The 25881-nt window shown below is 47.4% G+C and overlaps 1 protein-coding gene across 2 annotated transcripts in view; it reads right to left on the reverse strand.

Moving 5' to 3' along the window:
* Window positions 1-25881, reverse strand: part of LOC137532159 (acyl-coenzyme A thioesterase THEM4-like) — a 66089-nt gene that overhangs the window by 26140 nt on the left and 14068 nt on the right. For both annotated transcript variants that reach the window (XM_068252372.1, XM_068252373.1), the window contains exon 5: window positions 25694-25804. In XM_068252372.1, the coding sequence (XP_068108473.1) occupies window positions 25694-25804 (111 nt within the window). The remainder of the gene's footprint in view (window positions 1-25693; window positions 25805-25881) is intronic.

The following is a 25881-nucleotide window of genomic DNA, read 5'->3' on the forward strand; positions in this document are numbered from 1 at the left end:
TTGCTATAGGCGGAGACTGGTGCTGGTGTCTGTACTATTAGTGTGGTGCACTTACTTGCTATAGCAGAGACTGGTGCTGGTGTCTGTACTATTAGTGTGCTGCACTTACTTGCTATAGCAGAGACTGGTGCTGGTGTTTGTACTATTAGTGCGGCGCACTTACTTGCTATAGCAGAGACTAGTGCTGGTGTCTGTACTATTAGTGTGGCGCACTTACTTGCTATAGGCAGAGACTGGTGCTGGTGTTTGTACTATTAGTGTGGTGCACTTACTTGCTATAGCAGAGACTGGTGCTGGTGTTTGTACTATTAGTGCGGCGCACTTACTTGCTATAGGCAGAGACTGGTGCTGGTGTCTGTACTATTAGTGTGCTGCACTTACTTGCTATAGCAGAGACTGGTGCTGGTGTCTGTACTATTAGTGTGGCGCACTTACTTGCTATAGCAGAGACTGGTGCTGGTGTCTGTACTATTAGTGTGGCGCACTTACTTGCTATAGCGGAGACTGGTGCTGGTGTCTGTACTATTAGTGTGGCGCACTTACTTGCTATAGCAGAGACTGGTGCTGGTGTCTGTACTATTAGTGTAGCGCACTTACTTGCTATAGCAGAGACTGGTGCTGGTGTCTGTACTATTAGTGTGGCGCACTTACTTGCTATAGCAGAGACTGGTGCTGGTGTCTGTACTATTAGTGTGGCGCACTTACTTGCTATAGCAGAGACTGGTGCTGGTGTCTGTACTATTAGTGCGGCGCACTTACTTGCTATAGGCAGAGACTGGTGCTGGTGTCTGTACTATTAGTGTGCTGCACTTACTTGCTATAGGCAGAGACTGGTGCTGGTGTCTGTACTATTAGTGTGGCCCACTTACTTGCTATAGGCAGAGACTGGTGCTGATGTCTGTACTATTAGTGTGGCGCACTTACTTGCTATAGGCAGAGACTGGTGCTGGTGTCTGTACTATTAGTGTGGCGCACTTACTTGCTATAGGCAGAGACTGGTGCTGATGTCTGTACTATTAGTGTGGCCCACTTACTTGCTATAGGCAGAGACTGGTGCTGATGTCTGTACTATTAGTGTGGCGCACTTACTTGCTATAGGCAGAGACTGGTGCTGGTGTCTGTACTATTAGTGTGGCCCACTTACTTGCTATAGGCAGAGACTGGTGCTGATGTCTGTACTATTAGTGTGGCGCACTTACTTGCTATAGGCAGAGACTGGTGCTGGTGTCTGTACTATTAGTGTGGCCCACTTACTTGCTATAGCAGAGACTGGTGCTGGTGTCTGTACTATTAGTGTGGCCCACTTACTTGCTATAGCAGAGACTGGTGCTGGTGTTTGTACTACTAGTGTGCTGCACTTACTTGCTATAGCAGAGACTGGTGCTGCTGTCTGTACTATTAGTGTGGCACACTTACTTGCTATAGTAGAGACTGGTGCTGGTGTTTGTACTATTAGTGTGTCACACTTACTTGCTATAGTTGGAGACTGTTGCTGGTGTCTGTACTATTAGTGTAGCGCACTTACTTGCTATAGGCAGAGACTGGTGCTGGTGTCTGTACTATTAGTGTGGTGCACTTACTTGCTATAGCAGAGACTGGTGCTGGTGTCTGTACTATTAGTGTGGTGCACTTACTTGCTATAGCAGAGACTGGTGCTGGTGTCTGTACTATTAGTGTGGCGCACTTACTTGCTATAGCAGAGACTGGTGCTGGTGTCTGTACTATTAGTGTAGCGCACTTACTTGCTATAGCAAAAAATGGTGCTGGTGTCTGTACTATTAGTGTGGTGCACTTACTTGCTATAGCAGAGACTGGTGCTGGTGTCTGTACTATTAGTGTGCTGCACTTACTTGCTATAGCGGAGACTGGTGCTGGTGTCTGTACTATTAGTGTGCTGCACTTACTTGCTATAGCAGAGACTGGTGCTGGTGTCTGTACTATTAGTGTGGCGCACTTACTTGCTATAGCGGAGACTGGTGCTGGTGTTTGCTATAGCAAGTAAGTGTACCACACTAATAGTACAAACACCAGCACCAGTCTCTGCCTATAGCAAGTAAGTGCACTACACTAATAGTACAGACACCAGCACCAGTCTCCGCTATAGCAAGTAAGTGCGCCACACTAATAGTACAGACACCAGCACCAGTCTCCGCTATAGCAAGTAAGTGCGCCACACTAATAGTACAGACACCAGCACCAGTCTCTGCTATAGCAAGTAAGTGCACCACACTAATAGTACAGACACCAGCACCATTTTTTGCTATAGCAAGTAAGTGCACCACACTAATAGTACAAACACCAGCACCAGTCTCTGCCTATAGCAAGTAAGTGCGCTACACTAATAGTACAGACACCAGCAACAGTCTCCAACTATAGCAAGTAAGTGTGACACACTAATAGTACAGACACCAGCACCAGTCTCTGCCTATAGCAAGTAAGTGCGCCACACTAATAGTACAGACACCAGCACCAGTCTCTGCCTATAGCAAGTAAGTGCGCTACACTAATAGTACAGACACCAGCAACAGTCTCTGCCTATAGCAAGTAAGAGAGCCACACTAATAGTACAGACACCAGCACCAGTCTCTGCCTATAGCAAGTAAGTGCGCCACACTAATAGTACAGACACCAGCACCAGTCTCTGCCTATAGCAAGTAAGTGGGCCACACTAATAGTACAGACACCAGCACCAGTCTCTGCTATAGCAAGTAAGTGCGCCACACTAATAGTACAAACACCAGCACCAGTCTCTGCCTATAGCAAGTAAGTGCGCCACACTAATAGTACAGACACCAACACCAGTCTCTGCCTATAGCAAGTAAGTGCGCCACACTAATAGTACAGACACCAGCACCAGTCTCTGCTATAGCAAGTAAGTGCGCCACACTAATAGTACAGACACCAGCACCAGTCTCTGCTATAGCAAGTAAGTACGCCACACTAATAGTACAGACACCAGCACCAGTCTCTGCTATAGCAAGTAAGTGCGCTACACTAATAGTACAGACACCAGCACCAGTCTCTGCTATAGCAAGTAAGTGCACCACACTAATAGTACAGACACCAGCACCAGTCTCTGCTATAGCAAGTAAGTGCGCCACACTAATAGTACAGACACCAGCACCAGTCTCCGCCTATAGCAAGTAAGTGCACCACACTAATAGTACAGACACCAGCAACAGTCTCTGCTATAGCAAGTAAGTGCAGCACACTAATAGTACAGACACCAGCACCAGTCTCTGCTATAGCAAGTAAGTGCAGCACACTAATAGTACAGACACCAGCACCAGTCTCTGCTATAGCAAGTAAGTGTACCACACTAATAGTACAGAGACTGGTGCTGGTGTCTGTACTATTAGTGTGCTGCACTTACTTGCTATAGCAGAGACTGGTGCTGGTGTCTGTACTATTAGTGTGGTGCACTTACTTGCTATAGGCGGAGACTGGTGCTGGTGTCTGTACTATTAGTGTGGCGCACTTACTTGCTATAGCAGAGACTGGTGCTGGTGTCTGTACTATTAGTGTGGCGCACCTACTTGCTATAGCAGAGACTGGTGCTGGTGTCTGTACTATTAGTGTGGTGCACTTACTTGCTATAGCAGAGACTGGTGCTGGTGTCTGTACTATTAGTGTAGCGCACTTACTTGCTATAGCAGAGACTGGTGCTGGTGTCTGTACTATTAGTGTGGCGCACTTACTTGCTATAGCAGAGACTGGTGCTGGTGGCTGTACTATTAGTGTGGCCCACTTACTTGCTATAGGCAGAGACTGGTGCTGGTGTCTGTACTATTAGTGTGGCGCACTTACTTGCTATAGGCAGAGACTGGTGCTGGTGTCTGTACTATTAGTGTGCTGCACTTACTTGCTATAGCAGAGACTGGTGCTGGTGTCTGTACTATTAGTGTGGCACACTTACTTGCTATAGGAGGAGACTGGTGCTGGTGTCTGTACTATTAGTGTGCTGCACTTACTTGCTATAGCAGAGACTGGTGCTGGTGTCTGTACTATTAGTGTGCTGCACTTACTTGCTATAGCAGAGACTGTTGCTGGTGTCTGTACTATTAGTGTAGCGCACTTACTTGCTATAGCAGAGACTGGTTCTGGTGTCTGTACTATTAGTGTGGCACACTTACTTGCTATAGGAGGAGACTGGTGCTGGTGTCTGTACTATTAGTGTGGCGCACTTACTTGCTATAGCAGAGACTGGTTCTGGTGTCTGTACTATTAGTGTGGCACACTTACTTGCTATAGGAGGAGACTGGTGCTGGTGTCTGTACTATTAGTGTGCTGCACTTACTTGCTATAGCAGAGACTGGTGCTGGTGTCTGTACTATTAGTGTGCTGCACTTACTTGCTATAGCAGAGACTGTTGCTGGTGTCTGTACTATTAGTGTAGCGCACTTACTTGCTATAGCAGAGACTGGTGCTGGTGTCTGTACTATTAGTGTGGCCCACTTACTTGCTATAGGCAGAGACTGGTGCTGGTGTCTGTACTATTAGTGTGGCCCACTTACTTGCTATAGGCAGAGACTGGTGCTGGTGTCTGTACTATTAGTGTGGCGCACTTACTTGCTATAGCAGAGACTGGTGCTGGTGTCTGTACTATTAGTGTGGCCCACTTACTTGCTATAGTCAGAGACTGGTGCTGGTGTCTGTACTATTAGTGTGGCCCACTTACTTGCTATAGCAGAGACTGGTGCTGGTGTCTGTACTATTAGTGTGCTGCACTTACTTGCTATATGCAGAGACTGGTGCTGGTGTCTGTACTATTAGTGTGGCGCACTTACTTGCTATATGCAGAGACTGGTGCTGGTGTCTGTACTATTAGTGTGGCGCACTTACTTGCTATAGCAGAGACTGGTGCTGGTGTCTGTACTATTAGTGTGGCCCACTTACTTGCTATAGCAGAGACTGGTGCTGGTGTCTGTACTATTAGTGTGGCCCACTTACTTGCTATAGGCAGAGACTGGTGCTGGTGTCTGTACTATTAGTGTGGCGCACTTACTAGCTATAGCAGAGACTGGTGCTGGTGTCTGTACTATTAGTGTGGTGCACTTACTTGCTATAGCAGAAACTGGTGCTGGTGTCTGTACTATTAGTGTGGCCCACTTACTTGCTATAGCAGAGACTGGTGCTGGTGTCTGTACTATTAGTGTGGCCCACTTACTTGCTATATGCAGAAACTGGTGCTGGTGTCTGTACTATTAGTGTGGCGTACTTACTTGCTATAGCAAAGACTGGTGCTGGTGTCTGTACTATTAGTGTGACTCTCTTACTTGCTATAGTAGAGACTGGTGCTGGTGTCTGTACTATTAGTGTGACTCTCTTACTTGCTATAGCAGAGACTGGTGCTGGTGTCTGTACTATTAGTGTGGCGCACTTACTTGCTATAGCAGATACTGGTGCTGGTGTCTGTACTATTAGTGTGGCGCACTTACTTGCTATAGGAGAGACTGGTGCTGGTGTCTGTACTATTAGTATGGCGCACTTACTTGCTATAGGCAGAGACTGGTGCTGGTGTCTGTACTATTAGTGTGGCACACTTACTTGCTATAGCGGAGACTGGTGCTGGTGTCTGTACTATTAGTGTGGCGCACTTACTTGCTATAGCAGAGACTGGTGCTGGTGTCTGTACTATTAGTGTGGCACACTTACTTGCTATAGGAGGAGACTGGTGCTGGTGTCTGTACTATTAGTGTGGCGCACTTACTTGCTATATGCAGAAACTGGTGCTGGTGTCTGTACTATTAGTGTGGCGCACTTACTTGCTATAGCAGAGACTGGTTCTGGTGTCTGTACTATTAGTGTGGCACACTTACTTGCTATAGGAGGAGACTGGTGCTGGTGTCTGTACTATTAGTGTGGGGCACTTACTTGCTATAGCAGAGACTGGTGCTGGTGTCTGTACTATTAGTGTGGCCCACTTACTTGCTATAGGCAGAGACTGGTGCTGGTGTCTGTACTATTAGTGTGGCTCTCTTACTTGCTATAGCAGAGACTGGTGCTGGTGTCTGTACTATTAGTGTAGCGCACTTACTTGCTATAGCAGAGACTGGTGCTGGTGTCTGTACTATTAGTGTGGCCCACTTACTTGCTATAGCAGAGACTGGTGCTGGTGTCTGTACTATTAGTGTGGCGCACTTACTTGCTATAGCGGAGACTGGTGCTGGTGTCTGTACTATTAGTGTGGCGCACTTACTTGCTATAGCAGAGACTGGTGCTGGTGTCTGTACTATTAGTGTGGCGCACTTACTTGCTATAGCAGAGACTGGTGCTGGTGTCTGTACTATTAGTGTGGTGCACTTACTTGCTATAGCAGAGACTGGTGCTGGTGTCTGTACTATTAGTGTGGCCCACTTACTTGCTATAGCAGAGACTGGTGCTGGTGTCTGTACTATTAGTGTGGCCCACTTACTTGCTATAGCAGAGACTGGTGCTGGTGTCTGTACTATTAGTGTGGTGCACTTACTTGCTATAGGCAGAGACTGGTGCTGGTGTCTGTACTATTAGTGTGGCGCACTTACTTGCTATAGCAGAGACTGGTGCTGGTGTCTGTACTATTAGTGTGGCGCACTTACTTGCTATAGGCAGAGACTGGTGCTGGTGTCTGTACTATTAGTGTGGCGCACTTACTTGCTATAGCAGAGACTGGTGCTGGTGTCTGTACTATTAGTGTGGCGCACTTACTTGCTATAGGCAGAGACTGGTGCTGGTGTCTGTACTATTAGTGTGGCGCACTTACTTGCTATAGCAGAGACTGGTGCTGGTGTCTGTACTATTAGTGTGCTGCACTTACTTGCTATAGCAGAGACTGGTGCTGGTGTCTGTACTATTAGTGTGGCCCACTTACTTGCTATAGTAGAGACTGGTGCTGGTGTTTGTACTATTAGTGTGTCACACTTACTTGCTATAGGCAGAGACTGGTGCTGGTGTCTGTACTATTAGTGTGGTGCACTTACTTGCTATAGCAGAGACTGGTGCTGGTGTCTGTACTATTAGTGTGGCGCACTTACTTGCTATAGCAGAGACTGGTGCTGGTGTCTGTACTATTAGTGTGCTGCACTTACTTGCTATAGCAGAGACTGGTGCTGGTTTCTGTACTATTAGTGTGGTGCACTTACTTGCTATAGCAGAGACTGGTGCTGGTGTCTGTACTATTAGTGTGGCCCACTTACTTGCTATAGCAGAGACTGGTGCTGGTGTCTGTACTATTAGTGTGCTGCACTTACTTGCTATAGCAGAGACTGGTTCTGGTGTCTGTACTATTAGTGTGGCACACTTACTTGCTATAGCAGAGACTGGTGCTGGTGTCTGTACTATTAGTGTGGCCCACTTACTTGCTATAGCAGAGACTGGTGCTGGTGTCTGTACTATTAGTGTGGCGCACTTACTTGCTATAGCAGAGACTGGTGCTGGTGTCTGTACTATTAGTGTGGCCCACTTACTTGCTATAGCAGAGACTGGTGCTGGTGTCTGTACTATTAGTGTGGCCCACTTACTTGCTATAGCAGAGACTGGTGCTGGTGTCTGTACTATTAGTGTGGCGCACTTACTTGCTATAGCAGAGACTGGTGCTGGTGTCTGTACTATTAGTGTGGCACACTTACTTGCTATAGCAGAGACTGGTGCTGGTGTCTGTACTATTAGTGTGCTGCACTTACTTGCTATAGCAGAGACTGGTGCTGGTGTCTGTACTATTAGTGTGCTGCACTTACTTGCTATAGCAGAGACTGGTGCTGGTGTCTGTACTATTAGTGTGGCCCACTTACTTGCTATAGCAGAGACTGGTGCTGGTGTCTGTACTATTAGTGTGGCACACTTACTTGCTATAGCAGAGACTGGTGCTGGTGTCTGTACTATTAGTGTGCTGCACTTACTTGCTATAGCAGAGACTGGTGCTGGTGTCTGTACTATTAGTGTGGCACACTTACTTGCTATAGCAGAGACTGGTGCTGGTGTCTGTACTATTAGTGTGGTGCACTTACTTGCTATAGCAGAGACTGGTGCTGGTGTCTGTACTATTAGTGTGGCCCACTTACTTGCTATAGGAGGAGACTGGTGCTGGTGTCTGTACTATTAGTGTGGCCCACTTACTTGCTATAGGCAGAGACTGGTGCTGGTGTCTGTACTATTAGTGTGGCGCACTTACTTGCTATAGCAGAGACTGGTGCTGGTGTCTGTACTATTAGTGTGGCTCTCTTACTTGCTATAGCAGAGACTGGTGCTGGTGTCTGTACTATTAGTGTGGCGCACTTACTTGCTATAGGCAGAGACTGGTGCTGGTGTCTGTACTATTAGTGTGGCGCACTTACTTGCTATAGGCGGAGACTGGTGCTGGTGTCTGTACTATTAGTTTGGCGCACTTACTTGCTATAGGCAGAGACTGGTGCTGGTGTCTGTACTATTAGTGTGGCTCTCTTACTTGCTATAGCAGAGACTGGTGCTGGTGTCTGTACTATTAGTGTGGCGCACTTACTTGCTATAGCAGATACTGGTGCTGGTGTCTGTACTATTAGTGTGGCGCACTTACTTGCTGTAGGCGGAGACTGGTGCTGGTGTCTGTACTATTAGTGTGCTGCACTTACTTGCTATAGCAGAGACTGGTGCTGGTGTCTGTACTATTAGTGTGGCCCACTTACTTGCTATAGCAGAGACTGGTGCTGGTGTCTGTACTATTAGTGTGGCGCACTTACTTGCTATAGGCAGAGACTGGTGCTGGTGTCTGTACTATTAGTGTGGCCCACTTACTTGCTATAGCAGAGACTGGTGCTGGTGTCTGTACTATTAGTGTGGCGCACTTACTTGCTATAGGCGGAGACTGGTGCTGGTGTCTGTACTATTAGTGTGCTGCACTTACTTGCTATAGCAGAGACTGGTGCTGGTGTCTGTACTATTAGTGTGCTGCACTTACTTGCTATAGCAGAGACTGGTGCTGGTGTCTGTACTATTAGTGTGGCGCACTTACTTGCTATAGGCGGAGACTGGTGCTGGTGTCTGTACTATTAGTGTGGTGCACTTACTTGCTATAGCAGAGACTGGTGCTGGTGTCTGTACTATTAGTGTGCTGCACTTACTTGCTATAGCAGAGACTGGTGCTGGTGTTTGTACTATTAGTGCGGCGCACTTACTTGCTATAGCAGAGACTAGTGCTGGTGTCTGTACTATTAGTGTGGCGCACTTACTTGCTATAGGCAGAGACTGGTGCTGGTGTTTGTACTATTAGTGTGGTGCACTTACTTGCTATAGCAGAGACTGGTGCTGGTGTTTGTACTATTAGTGCGGCGCACTTACTTGCTATAGGCAGAGACTGGTGCTGGTGTCTGTACTATTAGTGTGCTGCACTTACTTGCTATAGCAGAGACTGGTGCTGGTGTCTGTACTATTAGTGTGGCGCACTTACTTGCTATAGCAGAGACTGGTGCTGGTGTCTGTACTATTAGTGTGGCGCACTTACTTGCTATAGCGGAGACTGGTGCTGGTGTCTGTACTATTAGTGTGGCGCACTTACTTGCTATAGCAGAGACTGGTGCTGGTGTCTGTACTATTAGTGTAGCGCACTTACTTGCTATAGCAGAGACTGGTGCTGGTGTCTGTACTATTAGTGTGGCGCACTTACTTGCTATAGCAGAGACTGGTGCTGGTGTCTGTACTATTAGTGTGGCGCACTTACTTGCTATAGCAGAGACTGGTGCTGGTGTCTGTACTATTAGTGCGGCGCACTTACTTGCTATAGGCAGAGACTGGTGCTGGTGTCTGTACTATTAGTGTGCTGCACTTACTTGCTATAGGCAGAGACTGGTGCTGGTGTCTGTACTATTAGTGTGGCCCACTTACTTGCTATAGGCAGAGACTGGTGCTGATGTCTGTACTATTAGTGTGGCGCACTTACTTGCTATAGGCAGAGACTGGTGCTGGTGTCTGTACTATTAGTGTGGCGCACTTACTTGCTATAGGCAGAGACTGGTGCTGATGTCTGTACTATTAGTGTGGCCCACTTACTTGCTATAGGCAGAGACTGGTGCTGATGTCTGTACTATTAGTGTGGCGCACTTACTTGCTATAGGCAGAGACTGGTGCTGGTGTCTGTACTATTAGTGTGGCCCACTTACTTGCTATAGGCAGAGACTGGTGCTGATGTCTGTACTATTAGTGTGGCGCACTTACTTGCTATAGGCAGAGACTGGTGCTGGTGTCTGTACTATTAGTGTGGCCCACTTACTTGCTATAGCAGAGACTGGTGCTGGTGTCTGTACTATTAGTGTGGCCCACTTACTTGCTATAGCAGAGACTGGTGCTGGTGTTTGTACTACTAGTGTGCTGCACTTACTTGCTATAGCAGAGACTGGTGCTGCTGTCTGTACTATTAGTGTGGCACACTTACTTGCTATAGTAGAGACTGGTGCTGGTGTTTGTACTATTAGTGTGTCACACTTACTTGCTATAGTTGGAGACTGTTGCTGGTGTCTGTACTATTAGTGTAGCGCACTTACTTGCTATAGGCAGAGACTGGTGCTGGTGTCTGTACTATTAGTGTGGTGCACTTACTTGCTATAGCAGAGACTGGTGCTGGTGTCTGTACTATTAGTGTGGTGCACTTACTTGCTATAGCAGAGACTGGTGCTGGTGTCTGTACTATTAGTGTGGCGCACTTACTTGCTATAGCAGAGACTGGTGCTGGTGTCTGTACTATTAGTGTAGCGCACTTACTTGCTATAGCAAAAAATGGTGCTGGTGTCTGTACTATTAGTGTGGTGCACTTACTTGCTATAGCAGAGACTGGTGCTGGTGTCTGTACTATTAGTGTGCTGCACTTACTTGCTATAGCGGAGACTGGTGCTGGTGTCTGTACTATTAGTGTGCTGCACTTACTTGCTATAGCAGAGACTGGTGCTGGTGTCTGTACTATTAGTGTGGCGCACTTACTTGCTATAGCGGAGACTGGTGCTGGTGTTTGCTATAGCAAGTAAGTGTACCACACTAATAGTACAAACACCAGCACCAGTCTCTGCCTATAGCAAGTAAGTGCACTACACTAATAGTACAGACACCAGCACCAGTCTCCGCTATAGCAAGTAAGTGCGCCACACTAATAGTACAGACACCAGCACCAGTCTCCGCTATAGCAAGTAAGTGCGCCACACTAATAGTACAGACACCAGCACCAGTCTCTGCTATAGCAAGTAAGTGCACCACACTAATAGTACAGACACCAGCACCATTTTTTGCTATAGCAAGTAAGTGCACCACACTAATAGTACAAACACCAGCACCAGTCTCTGCCTATAGCAAGTAAGTGCGCTACACTAATAGTACAGACACCAGCAACAGTCTCCAACTATAGCAAGTAAGTGTGACACACTAATAGTACAGACACCAGCACCAGTCTCTGCCTATAGCAAGTAAGTGCGCCACACTAATAGTACAGACACCAGCACCAGTCTCTGCCTATAGCAAGTAAGTGCGCTACACTAATAGTACAGACACCAGCAACAGTCTCTGCCTATAGCAAGTAAGAGAGCCACACTAATAGTACAGACACCAGCACCAGTCTCTGCCTATAGCAAGTAAGTGCGCCACACTAATAGTACAGACACCAGCACCAGTCTCTGCCTATAGCAAGTAAGTGGGCCACACTAATAGTACAGACACCAGCACCAGTCTCTGCTATAGCAAGTAAGTGCGCCACACTAATAGTACAAACACCAGCACCAGTCTCTGCCTATAGCAAGTAAGTGCGCCACACTAATAGTACAGACACCAACACCAGTCTCTGCCTATAGCAAGTAAGTGCGCCACACTAATAGTACAGACACCAGCACCAGTCTCTGCTATAGCAAGTAAGTGCGCCACACTAATAGTACAGACACCAGCACCAGTCTCTGCTATAGCAAGTAAGTACGCCACACTAATAGTACAGACACCAGCACCAGTCTCTGCTATAGCAAGTAAGTGCGCTACACTAATAGTACAGACACCAGCACCAGTCTCTGCTATAGCAAGTAAGTGCACCACACTAATAGTACAGACACCAGCACCAGTCTCTGCTATAGCAAGTAAGTGCGCCACACTAATAGTACAGACACCAGCACCAGTCTCCGCCTATAGCAAGTAAGTGCACCACACTAATAGTACAGACACCAGCAACAGTCTCTGCTATAGCAAGTAAGTGCAGCACACTAATAGTACAGACACCAGCACCAGTCTCTGCTATAGCAAGTAAGTGCAGCACACTAATAGTACAGACACCAGCACCAGTCTCTGCTATAGCAAGTAAGTGTACCACACTAATAGTACAGAGACTGGTGCTGGTGTCTGTACTATTAGTGTGCTGCACTTACTTGCTATAGCAGAGACTGGTGCTGGTGTCTGTACTATTAGTGTGGTGCACTTACTTGCTATAGGCGGAGACTGGTGCTGGTGTCTGTACTATTAGTGTGGCGCACTTACTTGCTATAGCAGAGACTGGTGCTGGTGTCTGTACTATTAGTGTGGCGCACCTACTTGCTATAGCAGAGACTGGTGCTGGTGTCTGTACTATTAGTGTGGTGCACTTACTTGCTATAGCAGAGACTGGTGCTGGTGTCTGTACTATTAGTGTAGCGCACTTACTTGCTATAGCAGAGACTGGTGCTGGTGTCTGTACTATTAGTGTGGCGCACTTACTTGCTATAGCAGAGACTGGTGCTGGTGGCTGTACTATTAGTGTGGCCCACTTACTTGCTATAGGCAGAGACTGGTGCTGGTGTCTGTACTATTAGTGTGGCGCACTTACTTGCTATAGGCAGAGACTGGTGCTGGTGTCTGTACTATTAGTGTGCTGCACTTACTTGCTATAGCAGAGACTGGTGCTGGTGTCTGTACTATTAGTGTGGCACACTTACTTGCTATAGGAGGAGACTGGTGCTGGTGTCTGTACTATTAGTGTGCTGCACTTACTTGCTATAGCAGAGACTGGTGCTGGTGTCTGTACTATTAGTGTGCTGCACTTACTTGCTATAGCAGAGACTGTTGCTGGTGTCTGTACTATTAGTGTAGCGCACTTACTTGCTATAGCAGAGACTGGTTCTGGTGTCTGTACTATTAGTGTGGCACACTTACTTGCTATAGGAGGAGACTGGTGCTGGTGTCTGTACTATTAGTGTGGCGCACTTACTTGCTATAGCAGAGACTGGTTCTGGTGTCTGTACTATTAGTGTGGCACACTTACTTGCTATAGGAGGAGACTGGTGCTGGTGTCTGTACTATTAGTGTGCTGCACTTACTTGCTATAGCAGAGACTGGTGCTGGTGTCTGTACTATTAGTGTGCTGCACTTACTTGCTATAGCAGAGACTGTTGCTGGTGTCTGTACTATTAGTGTAGCGCACTTACTTGCTATAGCAGAGACTGGTGCTGGTGTCTGTACTATTAGTGTGGCCCACTTACTTGCTATAGGCAGAGACTGGTGCTGGTGTCTGTACTATTAGTGTGGCCCACTTACTTGCTATAGGCAGAGACTGGTGCTGGTGTCTGTACTATTAGTGTGGCGCACTTACTTGCTATAGCAGAGACTGGTGCTGGTGTCTGTACTATTAGTGTGGCCCACTTACTTGCTATAGTCAGAGACTGGTGCTGGTGTCTGTACTATTAGTGTGGCCCACTTACTTGCTATAGCAGAGACTGGTGCTGGTGTCTGTACTATTAGTGTGCTGCACTTACTTGCTATAGCAGAGACTGGTGCTGGTGTCTGTACTATTAGTGTGGCGCACTTACTTGCTATAGCGGAGACTGGTGCTGGTGTCTGTACTATTAGTGTGGCGCACTTACTTGCTATAGCGGAGACTGGTGCTGGTGTCTGTACTATTAGTGTGCTGCACTTACTTGCTATAGGCAGAGACTGGTGCTGGTGTCTGTACTATTAGTGTGGCCCACTTACTTGCTATATGCAGAAACTGGTGCTGGTGTCTGTACTATTAGTGTGGCGTACTTACTTGCTATAGCAGAGACTGGTGCTGGTGTCTGTACTATTAGTGTGCTGCACTTACTTGCTATAGGCAGAGACTGGTGCTGGTGTCTGTACTATTAGTGTGGCGCACTTACTTGCTATAGCAGAGACTGGTGCTGGTGTCTGTACTATTAGTGTGGCGCACTTACTTGCTATAGCAGAGACTGGTGCTGGTGTCTGTACTATTAGTGTGGCACACTTACTTGCTATAGGCAGAGACTGGTGCTGTTGTCTGTACTATTAGTGTGCTGCACTTACTTGCTATAGCAGAGACTGGTGCTGGTGTCTGTACTATTAGTGTGCTGCACTTACTTGCTATAGCAGAGACTGGTGCTGGTGTCTGTACTATTAGTATGGCGCACTTACTTGCTATAGGCAGAGACTGGTGCTGGTGTCTGTACTATTAGTGTGGCGCACTTACTTGCTATAGCGGAGACTGGTGCTGGTGTCTGTACTATTAGTGTGGTGCACTTACTTGCTATAGGCAGAGACTGGTGCTGGTGTCTGTACTATTAGTGTGGCGCACTTACTTGCTATAGGCAGAGACTGGTGCTGTTGTCTGTACTATTAGTGTAGCGCACTTACTTGCTATAGGCAGAGACTGGTGCTGGTGTCTGTACTATTAGTGTAACGCACTTACTTGCTATAGCAGAGACTGGTGCTGGAGTCTGTACTATTAGTGTGGCGCACTTACTTGCTATAGCAGAGACTGGTGCTGGTGTCTGTACTATTAGTGTGGCGCACTTACTTGCTATAGCAGAGACTGGTGCTGGTGTCTGTACTACTAGTGTGGCCCACTTACTTGCTATAGCAGAGACTGGTGCTGGTGTCTGTACTATTAGTGTGGCGCACTTACTTGCTATAGGCAGAGACTGGTGCTGGTGTCTGTACTATTAGTGTGGCCCACTTACTTGCTATAGGCAGAGACTGGTGCTGGTGTCTGTACTATTAGTGTGGCGCACTTACTTGCTATAGGCAGAGACTGGTGCTGGTGTCTGTACTATTAGTGTGGCGCACTTACTTGCTATAGCGGAGACTGGTGCTGGTGTCTGTACTATTAGTGTGGCGCACTTACTTGCTATAGGCAGAGACTGGTGCTGGTGTCTGTACTATTAGTGTGCTGCACTTACTTGCTATAGCAGAGACTGGTGCTGGTGTCTGTACTACTAGTGTGGCCCACTTACTTGCTATAGCAGATACTGGTGCTGGTGTCTGTACTATTAGTGTGGCCCACTTACTTGCTATAGCGGAGACTGGTGCTGGTGTCTGTACTATTAGTGTAGTGCACTTACTTGCTATAGCAGATACTGGTGCTGGTGTCTGTACTATTAGTGTGGCGCACTTACTTGCTATAGGCAGAGACTGGTGCTGGTGTCTGTACTACTAGTGTGGCCCACTTACTTGCTATAGCAGAGACTGGTGCTGGTGTCTGTACTATTAGTGTGGCCCACTTACTTGCTATAGGCAGAGACTGGTGCTGGTGTCTGTACTATTAGTGTGGCCCACTTACTTGCTATAGGAGGAGACTGGTGCTGGTGTCTGTACTATTAGTGTGGCGCACTTACTTGCTATAGCAGAGACTGGTGCTGGTGTCTGTACTATTAGTGTGGCCCACTTACTTGCTATAGGCAGAGACTGGTGCTGGTGTCTGTACTATTAGTGTGGCCCACTTACTTGCTATAGGCAGAGACTGGTGCTGATGTCTGTACTATTAGTGTGGCCCACTTACTTGCTATAGCAGAGACTGGTGCTGGTGTCTGTACTATTAGTGTGGCGCACTTACTTGCTATAGCGGAGACTGGTGCTGGTGTCTGTACTATTAGTGTGGCGCACTTACTTGCTATAGCAGAGACTGGTGCTGGTGTCTGTACTATTAGTGTGGCCCACTTACTTGCTATAGCAGAGACTGGTGCTGGTGTCTGTACTATTAGTGTGGCCCACTTACTTGCTATAGCAGAGACTGGTGCTGGTGTCTGTACTATTAGTGTGGCGCACTTACTTGCTATATGCAGAGACTGGTGCTGGTGTCTGTACTATTAGTGTGGTGCACTTACTTGCTATAGCAGAGACTGGTGCTGGTGTCTGTACTATTAGTGTGGCCCACTTACTTGCTAGAGCAGAGACTGGTGCTGGTGTCTGTACTATTAGTGTGGCCCACTTACTTGCTATAGGCAGAGACTGGTGCTGGTGTCTGTACTATTAGTGTGGCGCACTTACTAGCTATAGCAGAGACTGGTGCTGGTGTCTGTACTATTAGTGTGGTGCACTTACTTGCTATAGCAGAAACTGGTGCTGGTGTCTGTACTATTAGTGTGGCGCACTTACTTGCTATAGCAGAGACTGGTGCTGGTGTCTGTACTATTAGTGTGGCCCACTTACTTGCTATAGGCAGAGACTGGTGCTGGTGTCTGTACTATTAGTGTGGTGCACTTACTTGCTATAGCAGAGACTGGTGCTGGTGTCTGTACTATTAGTGTGGCCCACTTACTTGCTATAGCAGAGACTGGTGCTGGTGTCTGTACTATTAGTGTGGCCCACTTACTTGCTATAGGCAGAGACTGGTGCTGGTGTCTGTACTATTAGTGTGGCGCACTTACTAGCTATAGCAGAGACTGGTGCTGGTGTCTGTACTATTAGTGTGGTGCACTTACTTGCTATAGCAGAAACTGGTGCTGGTGTCTGTACTATTAGTGTGGCGCACTTACTTGCTATAGCAGAGACTGGTGCTGGTGTCTGTACTATTAGTGTGGCCCACTTACTTGCTATAGGCAGAGACTGGTGCTGGTGTCTGTACTATTAGTGTGGCCCACTTACTTGCTATAGGAGGAGACTGGTGCTGGTGTCTGTACTATTAGTGTGGCGCACTTACTTGCTATAGCAGAGACTGGTGCTGGTGTCTGTACTATTAGTGTGGCCCACTTACTTGCTATAGGCAGAGACTGGTGCTGGTGTCTGTACTATTAGTGTGGCCCACTTACTTGCTATAGGCAGAGACTGGTGCTGATGTCTGTACTATTAGTGTGGCCCACTTACTTGCTATAGCAGAGACTGGTGCTGGTGTCTGTACTATTAGTGTGGCGCACTTACTTGCTATAGCGGAGACTGGTGCTGGTGTCTGTACTATTAGTGTGGCGCACTTACTTGCTATAGCAGAGACTGGTGCTGGTGTCTGTACTATTAGTGTGGCCCACTTACTTGCTATAGCAGAGACTGGTGCTGGTGTCTGTACTATTAGTGTGGCGCACTTACTTGCTATAGCAGATACTGGTGCTGGTGTCTGTACTATTAGTGTGGCCCACTTACTTGCTATAGCAGAGACTGGTGCTGGTGTCTGTACTATTAGTGTGGCACACTTACTTGCTATATGCAGAGACTGGTGCTGGTGTCTGTACTATTAGTGTGGTGCACTTACTTGCTATAGCAGAGACTGGTGCTGGTGTCTGTACTATTAGTGTGGCCCACTTACTTGCTATAGCAGAGACTGGTGCTGGTGTCTGTACTATTAGTGTGGCCCACTTACTTGCTATAGGCAGAGACTGGTGCTGGTGTCTGTACTATTAGTGTGGCGCACTTACTAGCTATAGCAGAGACTGGTGCTGGTGTCTGTACTATTAGTGTGGCGCACTTACTTGCTATAGCAGAGACTGGTGCTGGTGTCTGTACTATTAGTGTGGCCCACTTACTTGCTATAGCAGAGACTGGTACTGGTGTCTGTACTATTAGTGTGGCCCACTTACTTGCTATAGGCAGAGACTGGTGCTGGTGTCTGTACTATTAGTGTGGCGCACTTACTAGCTATAGCAGAGACTGGTGCTGGTGTCTGTACTATTAGTGTGGTGCACTTACTTGCTATAGCAGAAACTGGTGCTGGTGTCTGTACTATTAGTGTGGCCCACTTACTTGCTATAGCAGAGACTGGTGCTGGTGTCTGTACTATTAGTGTGGTGCACTTACTTGCTATAGCAGAAACTGGTGCTGGTGTCTGTACTATTAGTGTGGCCCACTTACTTGCTATAGCAGAGACTGGTGCTGGTGTCTGTACTACTAGTGTGGTGCACTTACTTGCTATAGCAGAAACTGGTGCTGGTGTCTGTACTATTAGTGTGGCGCACTTACTTGCTATAGCAGAGACTGGTGCTGGTGTCTGTACTATTAGTGTGGCCCACTTACTTGCTATAGCAGATACTGGTGCTGGTGTCTGTACTATTAGTGTGGCCCACTTACTTGCTATAGCAGAGACTGGTGCTGGTGTCTGTACTATTAGTGTGGCGCACTTACTTGCTATATGCAGAGACTGGTGCTGGTGTCTGTACTATTAGTGTGGCGCACTTACTTGCTATAGCAGAGACTGGTGCTGGTGTCTGTACTATTAGTGTGGCCCACTTACTTGCTATAGCAGAGACTGGTGCTGGTGTCTGTACTATTAGTGTGGCCCACTTACTTGCTATAGGCAGAGACTGGTGCTGGTGTCTGTACTATTAGTGTGGCGCACTTACTTGCTATAGCAGAAACTGGTGCTGGTGTCTGTACTATTAGTGTGGCCCACTTACTTGCTATAGCAGAGACTGGTGCTGGTGTCTGTACTATTAGTGTGGCCCACTTACTTGCTATATGCAGAAACTGGTGCTGGTGTCTGTACTATTAGTGTGGCGTACTTACTTGCTATAGCAAAGACTGGTGCTGATGTCTGTACTATTAGTGTGGCACACTTACTTGCTATAGGCAGAGACTGGTGCTGGTGTCTGTACTATTAGTGTGACTCTCTTACTTGCTATAGCAGAGACTGGTGCTGGTGTTTGTACTATTAGTGTGGTGCACTTACTTGCTATAGCAGAGACTGGTGCTGGTGTCTGTACTATTAGTGTGGCGCACTTACTTGCTATAGGAGAGACTGGTGCTGGTGTCTGTACTATTAGTGTGGCCCACTTACTTGCTATAGCAGAGACTGGTGCTGGTGTCTGTACTATTAGTGTGGCGCACTTACTTGCTATAGGAGAGACTGGTGCTGGTGTCTGTACTATTAGTATGGCGCACTTACTTGCTATAGGCAGAGACTGGTGCTGGTGTCTGTACTATTAGTGTGGCACACTTACTTGCTATAGCGGAGACTGGTGCTGGTGTCTGTACTATTAGTGTGGCGCACTTACTTGCTATAGCAGAGACTGGTGCTGGTGTCTGTACTATTAGTGTGGCACACTTACTTGCTATAGCGGAGACTGGTGCTGGTGTCTGTACTATTAGTGTGGCGCACTTACTTGCTATAGCAGAGACTGGTGCTGGTGTCTGTACTATTAGTGTGGCACACTTACTTGCTATAGGAGGAGACTGGTGCTGGTGTCTGTACTATTAGTGTGGCACACTTACTTGCTATAGCAGAGACTGGTGCTGGTGTCTGTACTATTAGTGTGGCGCACTTACTTGCTATAGCAGAGACTGGTGCTGGTGTCTGTACTATTAGTGTGGCACACTTACTTGCTATAGGCAGAGACTGGTGCTGGTGTCTGTACTATTAGTGTGGCCCACTTACTTGCTATAGCAGATACTGGTGCTGGTGTCTGTACTATTAGTGTGGCCCACTTACTTGCTATAGCAGAGACTGGTGCTGGTGTCTGTACTATTAGTGTGGCGCACTTACTTGCTATAGCAGAGACTGGTTCTGGTGTCTGTACTATTAGTGTGGCACACTTACTTGCTATAGGAGGAGACTGGTGCTGGTGTCTGTACTATTAGTGTGGGGCACTTACTTGCTATAGCAGAGACTGGTGCTGGTGTCTGTACTATTAGTGTGGCTCTCTTACTTGCTATAGCAGAGACTGGTGCTGGTGTCTGTACTATTAGTGTGGCGCACTTACTTGCTATAGCAGAGACTGGTGCTGGTGTCTGTACTATTAGTGTGGCGCACTTACTTGCTATAGCAGAGACTGGTGCTGGTGTCTGTACTATTAGTGTGGCGCACTTACTTGCTATAGCAGAGACTGGTGCTGGTGTCTGTACTATTAGTGTGGTGCACTTACTTGCTATAGGCAGAGACTGGTGCTGGTGTCTGTACTATTAGTGTGGCTCTCTTACTTGCTATAGCAGAGACTGGTGCTGGTGTCTGTACTATTAGTGTGGCGCACTTACTTGCTATAGCAGAGACTGGTGCTGGTGTCTGTACTATTAGTGTGGTGCACTTACTTGCTATAGCGGAGACTGGTGCTGGTGTCTGTACTATTAGTGTGGTGCACTTACTTGCTATAGCAGAGACTGGTGCTGGTGTCTGTACTATTAGTGTGGCGCACTTACTTGCTATAGCAGAGACTGGTGCTGGTGTCTGTACTATTAGTGTGGTGCACTTACTTGCTATAGCAGAGACTGGTGCTGGTGTCTGTACTATTAGTGTGGCGCACTTACTTGCTATAGCAGAGACTGGTGCTGGTGTCTGTACTATTAGTGTGGCACACTTACTTGCTATAGCAGAGACTGGTGCTGGTGTCTGTACTATTAGTGTGGTGCACTTACTTGCTATAGCAGAGACTGGTGCTGGTGTCTGTACTATTAGTGTGGCGCACTTACTTGCTATAGCAGAGACTGGTGCTGGTGTCTGTACTATTAGTGTGGCGCACTTACTTGCTATAGGCAGAGACTGGTGCTGGTGTCTGTACTATTAGTGTGGCGCACTTACTTGCTATAGCAGAGACTGGTGCTGGTGTCTGTACTATTAGTGTGGCGCACTTACTTGCTATAGCAGAGACTGGTGCTGGTGTCTGTACTACTAGTGTGGCCCACTTACTTGCTATAGCAGAGACTGGTGCTGGTGTCTGTACTATTAGTGTGGCCCACTTACTTGCTATAGCAGAGACTGGTGCTGGTGTCTGTACTATTAGTGTGGTGCACTTACTTGCTATAGGCAGAGACTGGTGCTGGTGTCTGTACTATTAGTGTGGCGCACTTACTTGCTATAGCAGAGACTGGTGCTGGTGTCTGTACTATTAGTGTGGCGCACTTACTTGCTATAGGCAGAGACTGGTGCTGGTGTCTGTACTATTAGTGTGGCGCACTTACTTGCTATAGGCAGAGACTGGTGCTGGTGTCTGTACTATTAGTGTGGCGCACTTACTTGCTATAGCAGAGACTGGTGCTGGTGTCTGTACTATTAGTGTGGCGCACTTACTTGCTATAGGCAGAGACTGGTGCTGGTGTCTGTACTATTAGTGTGGCGCACTTACTTGCTATAGCAGAGACTGGTGCTGGTGTCTGTACTATTAGTGTGCTGCACTTACTTGCTATAGCAGAGACTGGTGCTGGTGTCTGTACTATTAGTGTGGCCCACTTACTTGCTATAGTAGAGACTGGTGCTGGTGTTTGTACTATTAGTGTGTCACACTTACTTGCTATAGGCAGAGACTGGTGCTGGTGTCTGTACTATTAGTGTGGTGCACTTACTTGCTATAGCAGAGACTGGTGCTGGTGTCTGTACTATTAGTGTGGCGCACTTACTTGCTATAGCAGAGACTGGTGCTGGTGTCTGTACTATTAGTGTGCTGCACTTACTTGCTATAGCAGAGACTGGTGCTGGTTTCTGTACTATTAGTGTGGTGCACTTACTTGCTATAGCAGAGACTGGTGCTGGTGTCTGTACTATTAGTGTGGCCCACTTACTTGCTATAGCAGAGACTGGTGCTGGTGTCTGTACTATTAGTGTGCTGCACTTACTTGCTATAGCAGAGACTGGTTCTGGTGTCTGTACTATTAGTGTGGCACACTTACTTGCTATAGCAGAGACTGGTGCTGGTGTCTGTACTATTAGTGTGGCCCACTTACTTGCTATAGCAGAGACTGGTGCTGGTGTCTGTACTATTAGTGTGGCGCACTTACTTGCTATAGCAGAGACTGGTGCTGGTGTCTGTACTATTAGTGTGGCCCACTTACTTGCTATAGCAGAGACTGGTGCTGGTGTCTGTACTATTAGTGTGGCACACTTACTTGCTATAGCAGAGACTGGTGCTGGTGTCTGTACTATTAGTGTGCTGCACTTACTTGCTATAGCAGAGACTGGTGCTGGTGTCTGTACTATTAGTGTGGCGCACTTACTTGCTATAGGCAGAGACTGGTGCTGGTGTCTGTACTATTAGTGTGGCGCACTTACTTGCTATAGCAGAGACTGGTGCTGGTGTCTGTACTATTAGTGTGGCGCACTTACTTGCTATAGCAGAGACTGGTGCTGGTGTCTGTACTATTAGTGTGCTGCACTTACTTGCTATAGCAGAGACTGGTGCTGGTGTCTGTACTACTAGTGTGGCCCACTTACTTGCTATAGCAGAGACTGGTGCTGGTGTCTGTACTATTAGTGTGGCCCACTTACTTGCTATAGGAGGAGACTGGTGCTGGTGTCTGTACTATTAGTGTGGCCCACTTACTTGCTATAGGCAGAGACTGGTGCTGATGTCTGTACTATTAGTGTGGCTCTCTTACTTGCTATAGCAGAGACTGGTGCTGGTGTCTGTACTATTAGTGTGGCGCACTTACTTGCTATAGGCAGAGACTGGTGCTGGTGTCTGTACTATTAGTGTGGCGCACTTACTTGCTATAGGCGGAGACTGGTGCTGGTGTCTGTACTATTAGTGTGTCACACTTACTTGCTATAGCAGAGACTGGTGCTGGTGTCTGTACTATTAGTGTGGCCCACTTACTTGCTATAGCAGAGACTGGTGCTGGTGTCTGTACTATTAGTGTGGCGCACTTACTTGCTATAGCAGATACTGGTGCTGGTGTCTGTACTATTAGTTTGGCGCACTTACTTGCTATAGGCAGAGACTGGTGCTGGTGTCTGTACTATTAGTGTGGCTCTCTTACTTGCTATAGCAGAGACTGGTGCTGGTGTCTGTACTATTAGTGTGGCGCACTTACTTGCTATAGCAGATACTGGTGCTGGTGTCTGTACTATTAGTGTGGCGCACTTACTTGCTGTAGGCGGAGACTGGTGCTGGTGTCTGTACTATTAGTGTGCTGCACTTACTTGCTATAGCAGAGACTGGTGCTGGTGTCTGTACTACTAGTGTGGCCCACTTACTTGCTATAGCAGAGACTGGTGCTGGTGTCTGTACTACTAGTGTGGCCCACTTACTTGCTATAGCAGAGACTGGTGCTGGTGTCTGTACTATTAGTGTAGCGCACTTACTTGCTATAGCAGAGACTGGTGCTGGTGTCTGTACTATTAGTGTGGCGCACTTACTTGCTATAGCAGAGACTGGTGCTGGTGTCTGTACTATTAGTGTGGCGCACTTACTTGCTATAGGCAGAGACTGGTGCTGGTGTCTGTACTATTAGTGTGGCCCACTTACTTGCTATAGCAGAGACTGGTGCTGGTGTCTGTACTATTAGTGTGGCGCACTTACTTGCTATAGGCGGAGACTGGTGCTGGTGTCTGTACTATTAGTGTGCTGCACTTACTTGCTATAGCAGAGACTGGTGCTGGTGTCTGTACTATTAGTGTGCTGCACTTACTTGCTATAGCAGAGACTGGTGCTGGTGTCTGTACTATTAGTGTGGCGCACTTACTTGCTATAGGCGGAGACTGGTGCTGGTGTCTGTACTATTAGTGTGCTGCACTTACTTGCTATAGCAGAGACTGGTGCTGGTGTTTGTACTATTAGTGCGGCGCACTTACTTGCTATAGCAGAGACTAGTGCTGGTGTCTGTACTATTAGTGTGGCGCACTTACTTGCTATAGCAGAGACTGGTGCTGGTGTTTGTACTATTAGTGTGGTGCACTTACTTGCTATAGCAGAGACTGGTGCTGGTGTTTGTACTATTAGTGCGGCGCACTTACTTGCTATAGGCAGAGACTGGTGCTGGTGTCTGTACTATTAGTGTGGCGCACTTACTTGCTATAGCAGAGACTGGTGCTGGTGTTTGTACTATTAGTGTGGTGCACTTACTTGCTATAGCAGAGACTGGTGCTGGTGTTTGTACTATTAGTGCGGCGCACTTACTTGCTATAGGCAGAGACTGGTGCTGGTGTCTGTACTATTAGTGTGCTGCACTTACTTGCTATAGCAGAGACTGGTGCTGGTGTCTGTACTATTAGTGTGGCGCACTTACTTGCTATAGCAGAGACTGGTGCTGGTGTCTGTACTATTAGTGTAGCGCACTTACTTGCTATAGCAGAGACTGGTGCTGGTGTCTGTACTATTAGTGTGGCGCACTTACTTGCTATAGCAGAGACTGGTGCTGGTGTCTGTACTATTAGTGTGGCGCACTTACTTGCTATAGCAGAGACTGGTGCTGGTGTCTGTACTATTAGTGTGGCCCACTTACTTGCTATAGGCAGAGACTGGTGCTGGTGTCTGTACTATTAGTGTGCTGCACTTACTTGCTATAGCAGAGACTGGTGCTGGTGTCTGTACTATTAGTGTGGCCCACTTACTTGCTATAGCAGATACTGGTGCTGGTGTCTGTACTATTAGTGTGGTGCACTTACTTGCTATAGCAGAGACTGGTGCTGGTGTCTGTACTATTAGTGTGGCGCACTTACTTGCTATAGCAGAGACTGGTGCTGGTGTCTGTACTATTAGTGTGGTGCACTTACTTGCTATAGCAGAGACTGGTGCTGGTGTCTGTACTATTAGTGTGGCGCACTTACTTGCTATATGCAGAAACTGGTGCTGGTGTCTGTACTATTAGTGTGGCGCACTTACTTGCTATAGGCAGAGACTGGTGCTGGTGTCTGTACTATTAGTGTGACTCTCTTACTTGCTATAGCAGAGACTGGTGCTGGTGTCTGTACTATTAGTGTGGCCCACTTACTTGCTATAGCAGAGACTGGTGCTGGTGTCTGTACTATTAGTGTGGCGCACTTACTTGCTATAGCAGAGACTGGTGCTGGTGTCTGTACTATTAGTGTGGCCCACTTACTTGCTATAGCAGATACTGGTGCTGGTGTCTGTACTATTAGTGTGGTGCACTTACTTGCTATAGCAGAGACTGGTGCTGGTGTCTGTACTATTAGTGTGGCCCACTTACTTGCTATAGCAGAGACTGGTGCTGGTGTCTGTACTATTAGTGTGCTGCACTTACTTGCTATAGCAGAGACTGGTGCTGGTCTCTGTACTATTAGTATGGCGCACTTACTTGCTATAGCAGAGACTGGTGCTGGTGTCTGTACTATTAGTGTGGTGCACTTACTTGCTATAGCAGAGACTGGTGCTGGTGTCTGTACTATTAGTGTGGCACACTTACTTGCTATAGCAGAGACTGGTGCTGGTGTCTGTACTATTAGTGTGGCACACTTACTTGCTATAGCAGAGACTGGTGCTGGTGTCTGTACTATTAGTGTGGCCCACTTACTTGCTATAGCAGAGACTGGTGCTGGTGTCTGTACTATTAGTGTGGCCCACTTACTTGCTATAGCAGATACTGGTGCTGGTGTCTGTACTATTAGTGTGGCCCACTTACTTGCTATAGCAGAGACTGGTGCTGGTGTCTGTACTATTAGTGTGGCCCACTTACTTGCTATAGGCAGAGACTGGTGCTGGTGTCTGTACTATTGGTGTGGAGCACTTACTTGCTATAGGCAGAGACTGGTGCTGGTGTCTGTACTATTAGTGTGGCCCACTTACTTGCTATATGCAGAGACTGGTGCTGGTGTCTGTACTATTAGTGTGCTGCACTTACTTGCTATATGCAGAGACTGGTGCTGGTGTCTGTACTATTAGTGTGGCGCACTTACTTGCGGAAGTTGACGCTTAGGTTGGCCGTAAACACTCTTCCAAATTTAAATACAACTCCGCCTCCGATTGTAGTGTCTATCATTGTAGCAATGCAGCCGCCATGTGTGTAGCTGGGGAATGGAGAGGACAACAGAGGAGGTCAAGATGGCGGACACACAGCGAAGGACTCCGATCAGACAGGAAGTGA

This window comes from Hyperolius riggenbachi, chromosome 9, assembly GCF_040937935.1.
Source record: "Hyperolius riggenbachi isolate aHypRig1 chromosome 9, aHypRig1.pri, whole genome shotgun sequence".
Classification (NCBI taxonomy): Eukaryota; Metazoa; Chordata; class Amphibia; order Anura; family Hyperoliidae; genus Hyperolius; species Hyperolius riggenbachi.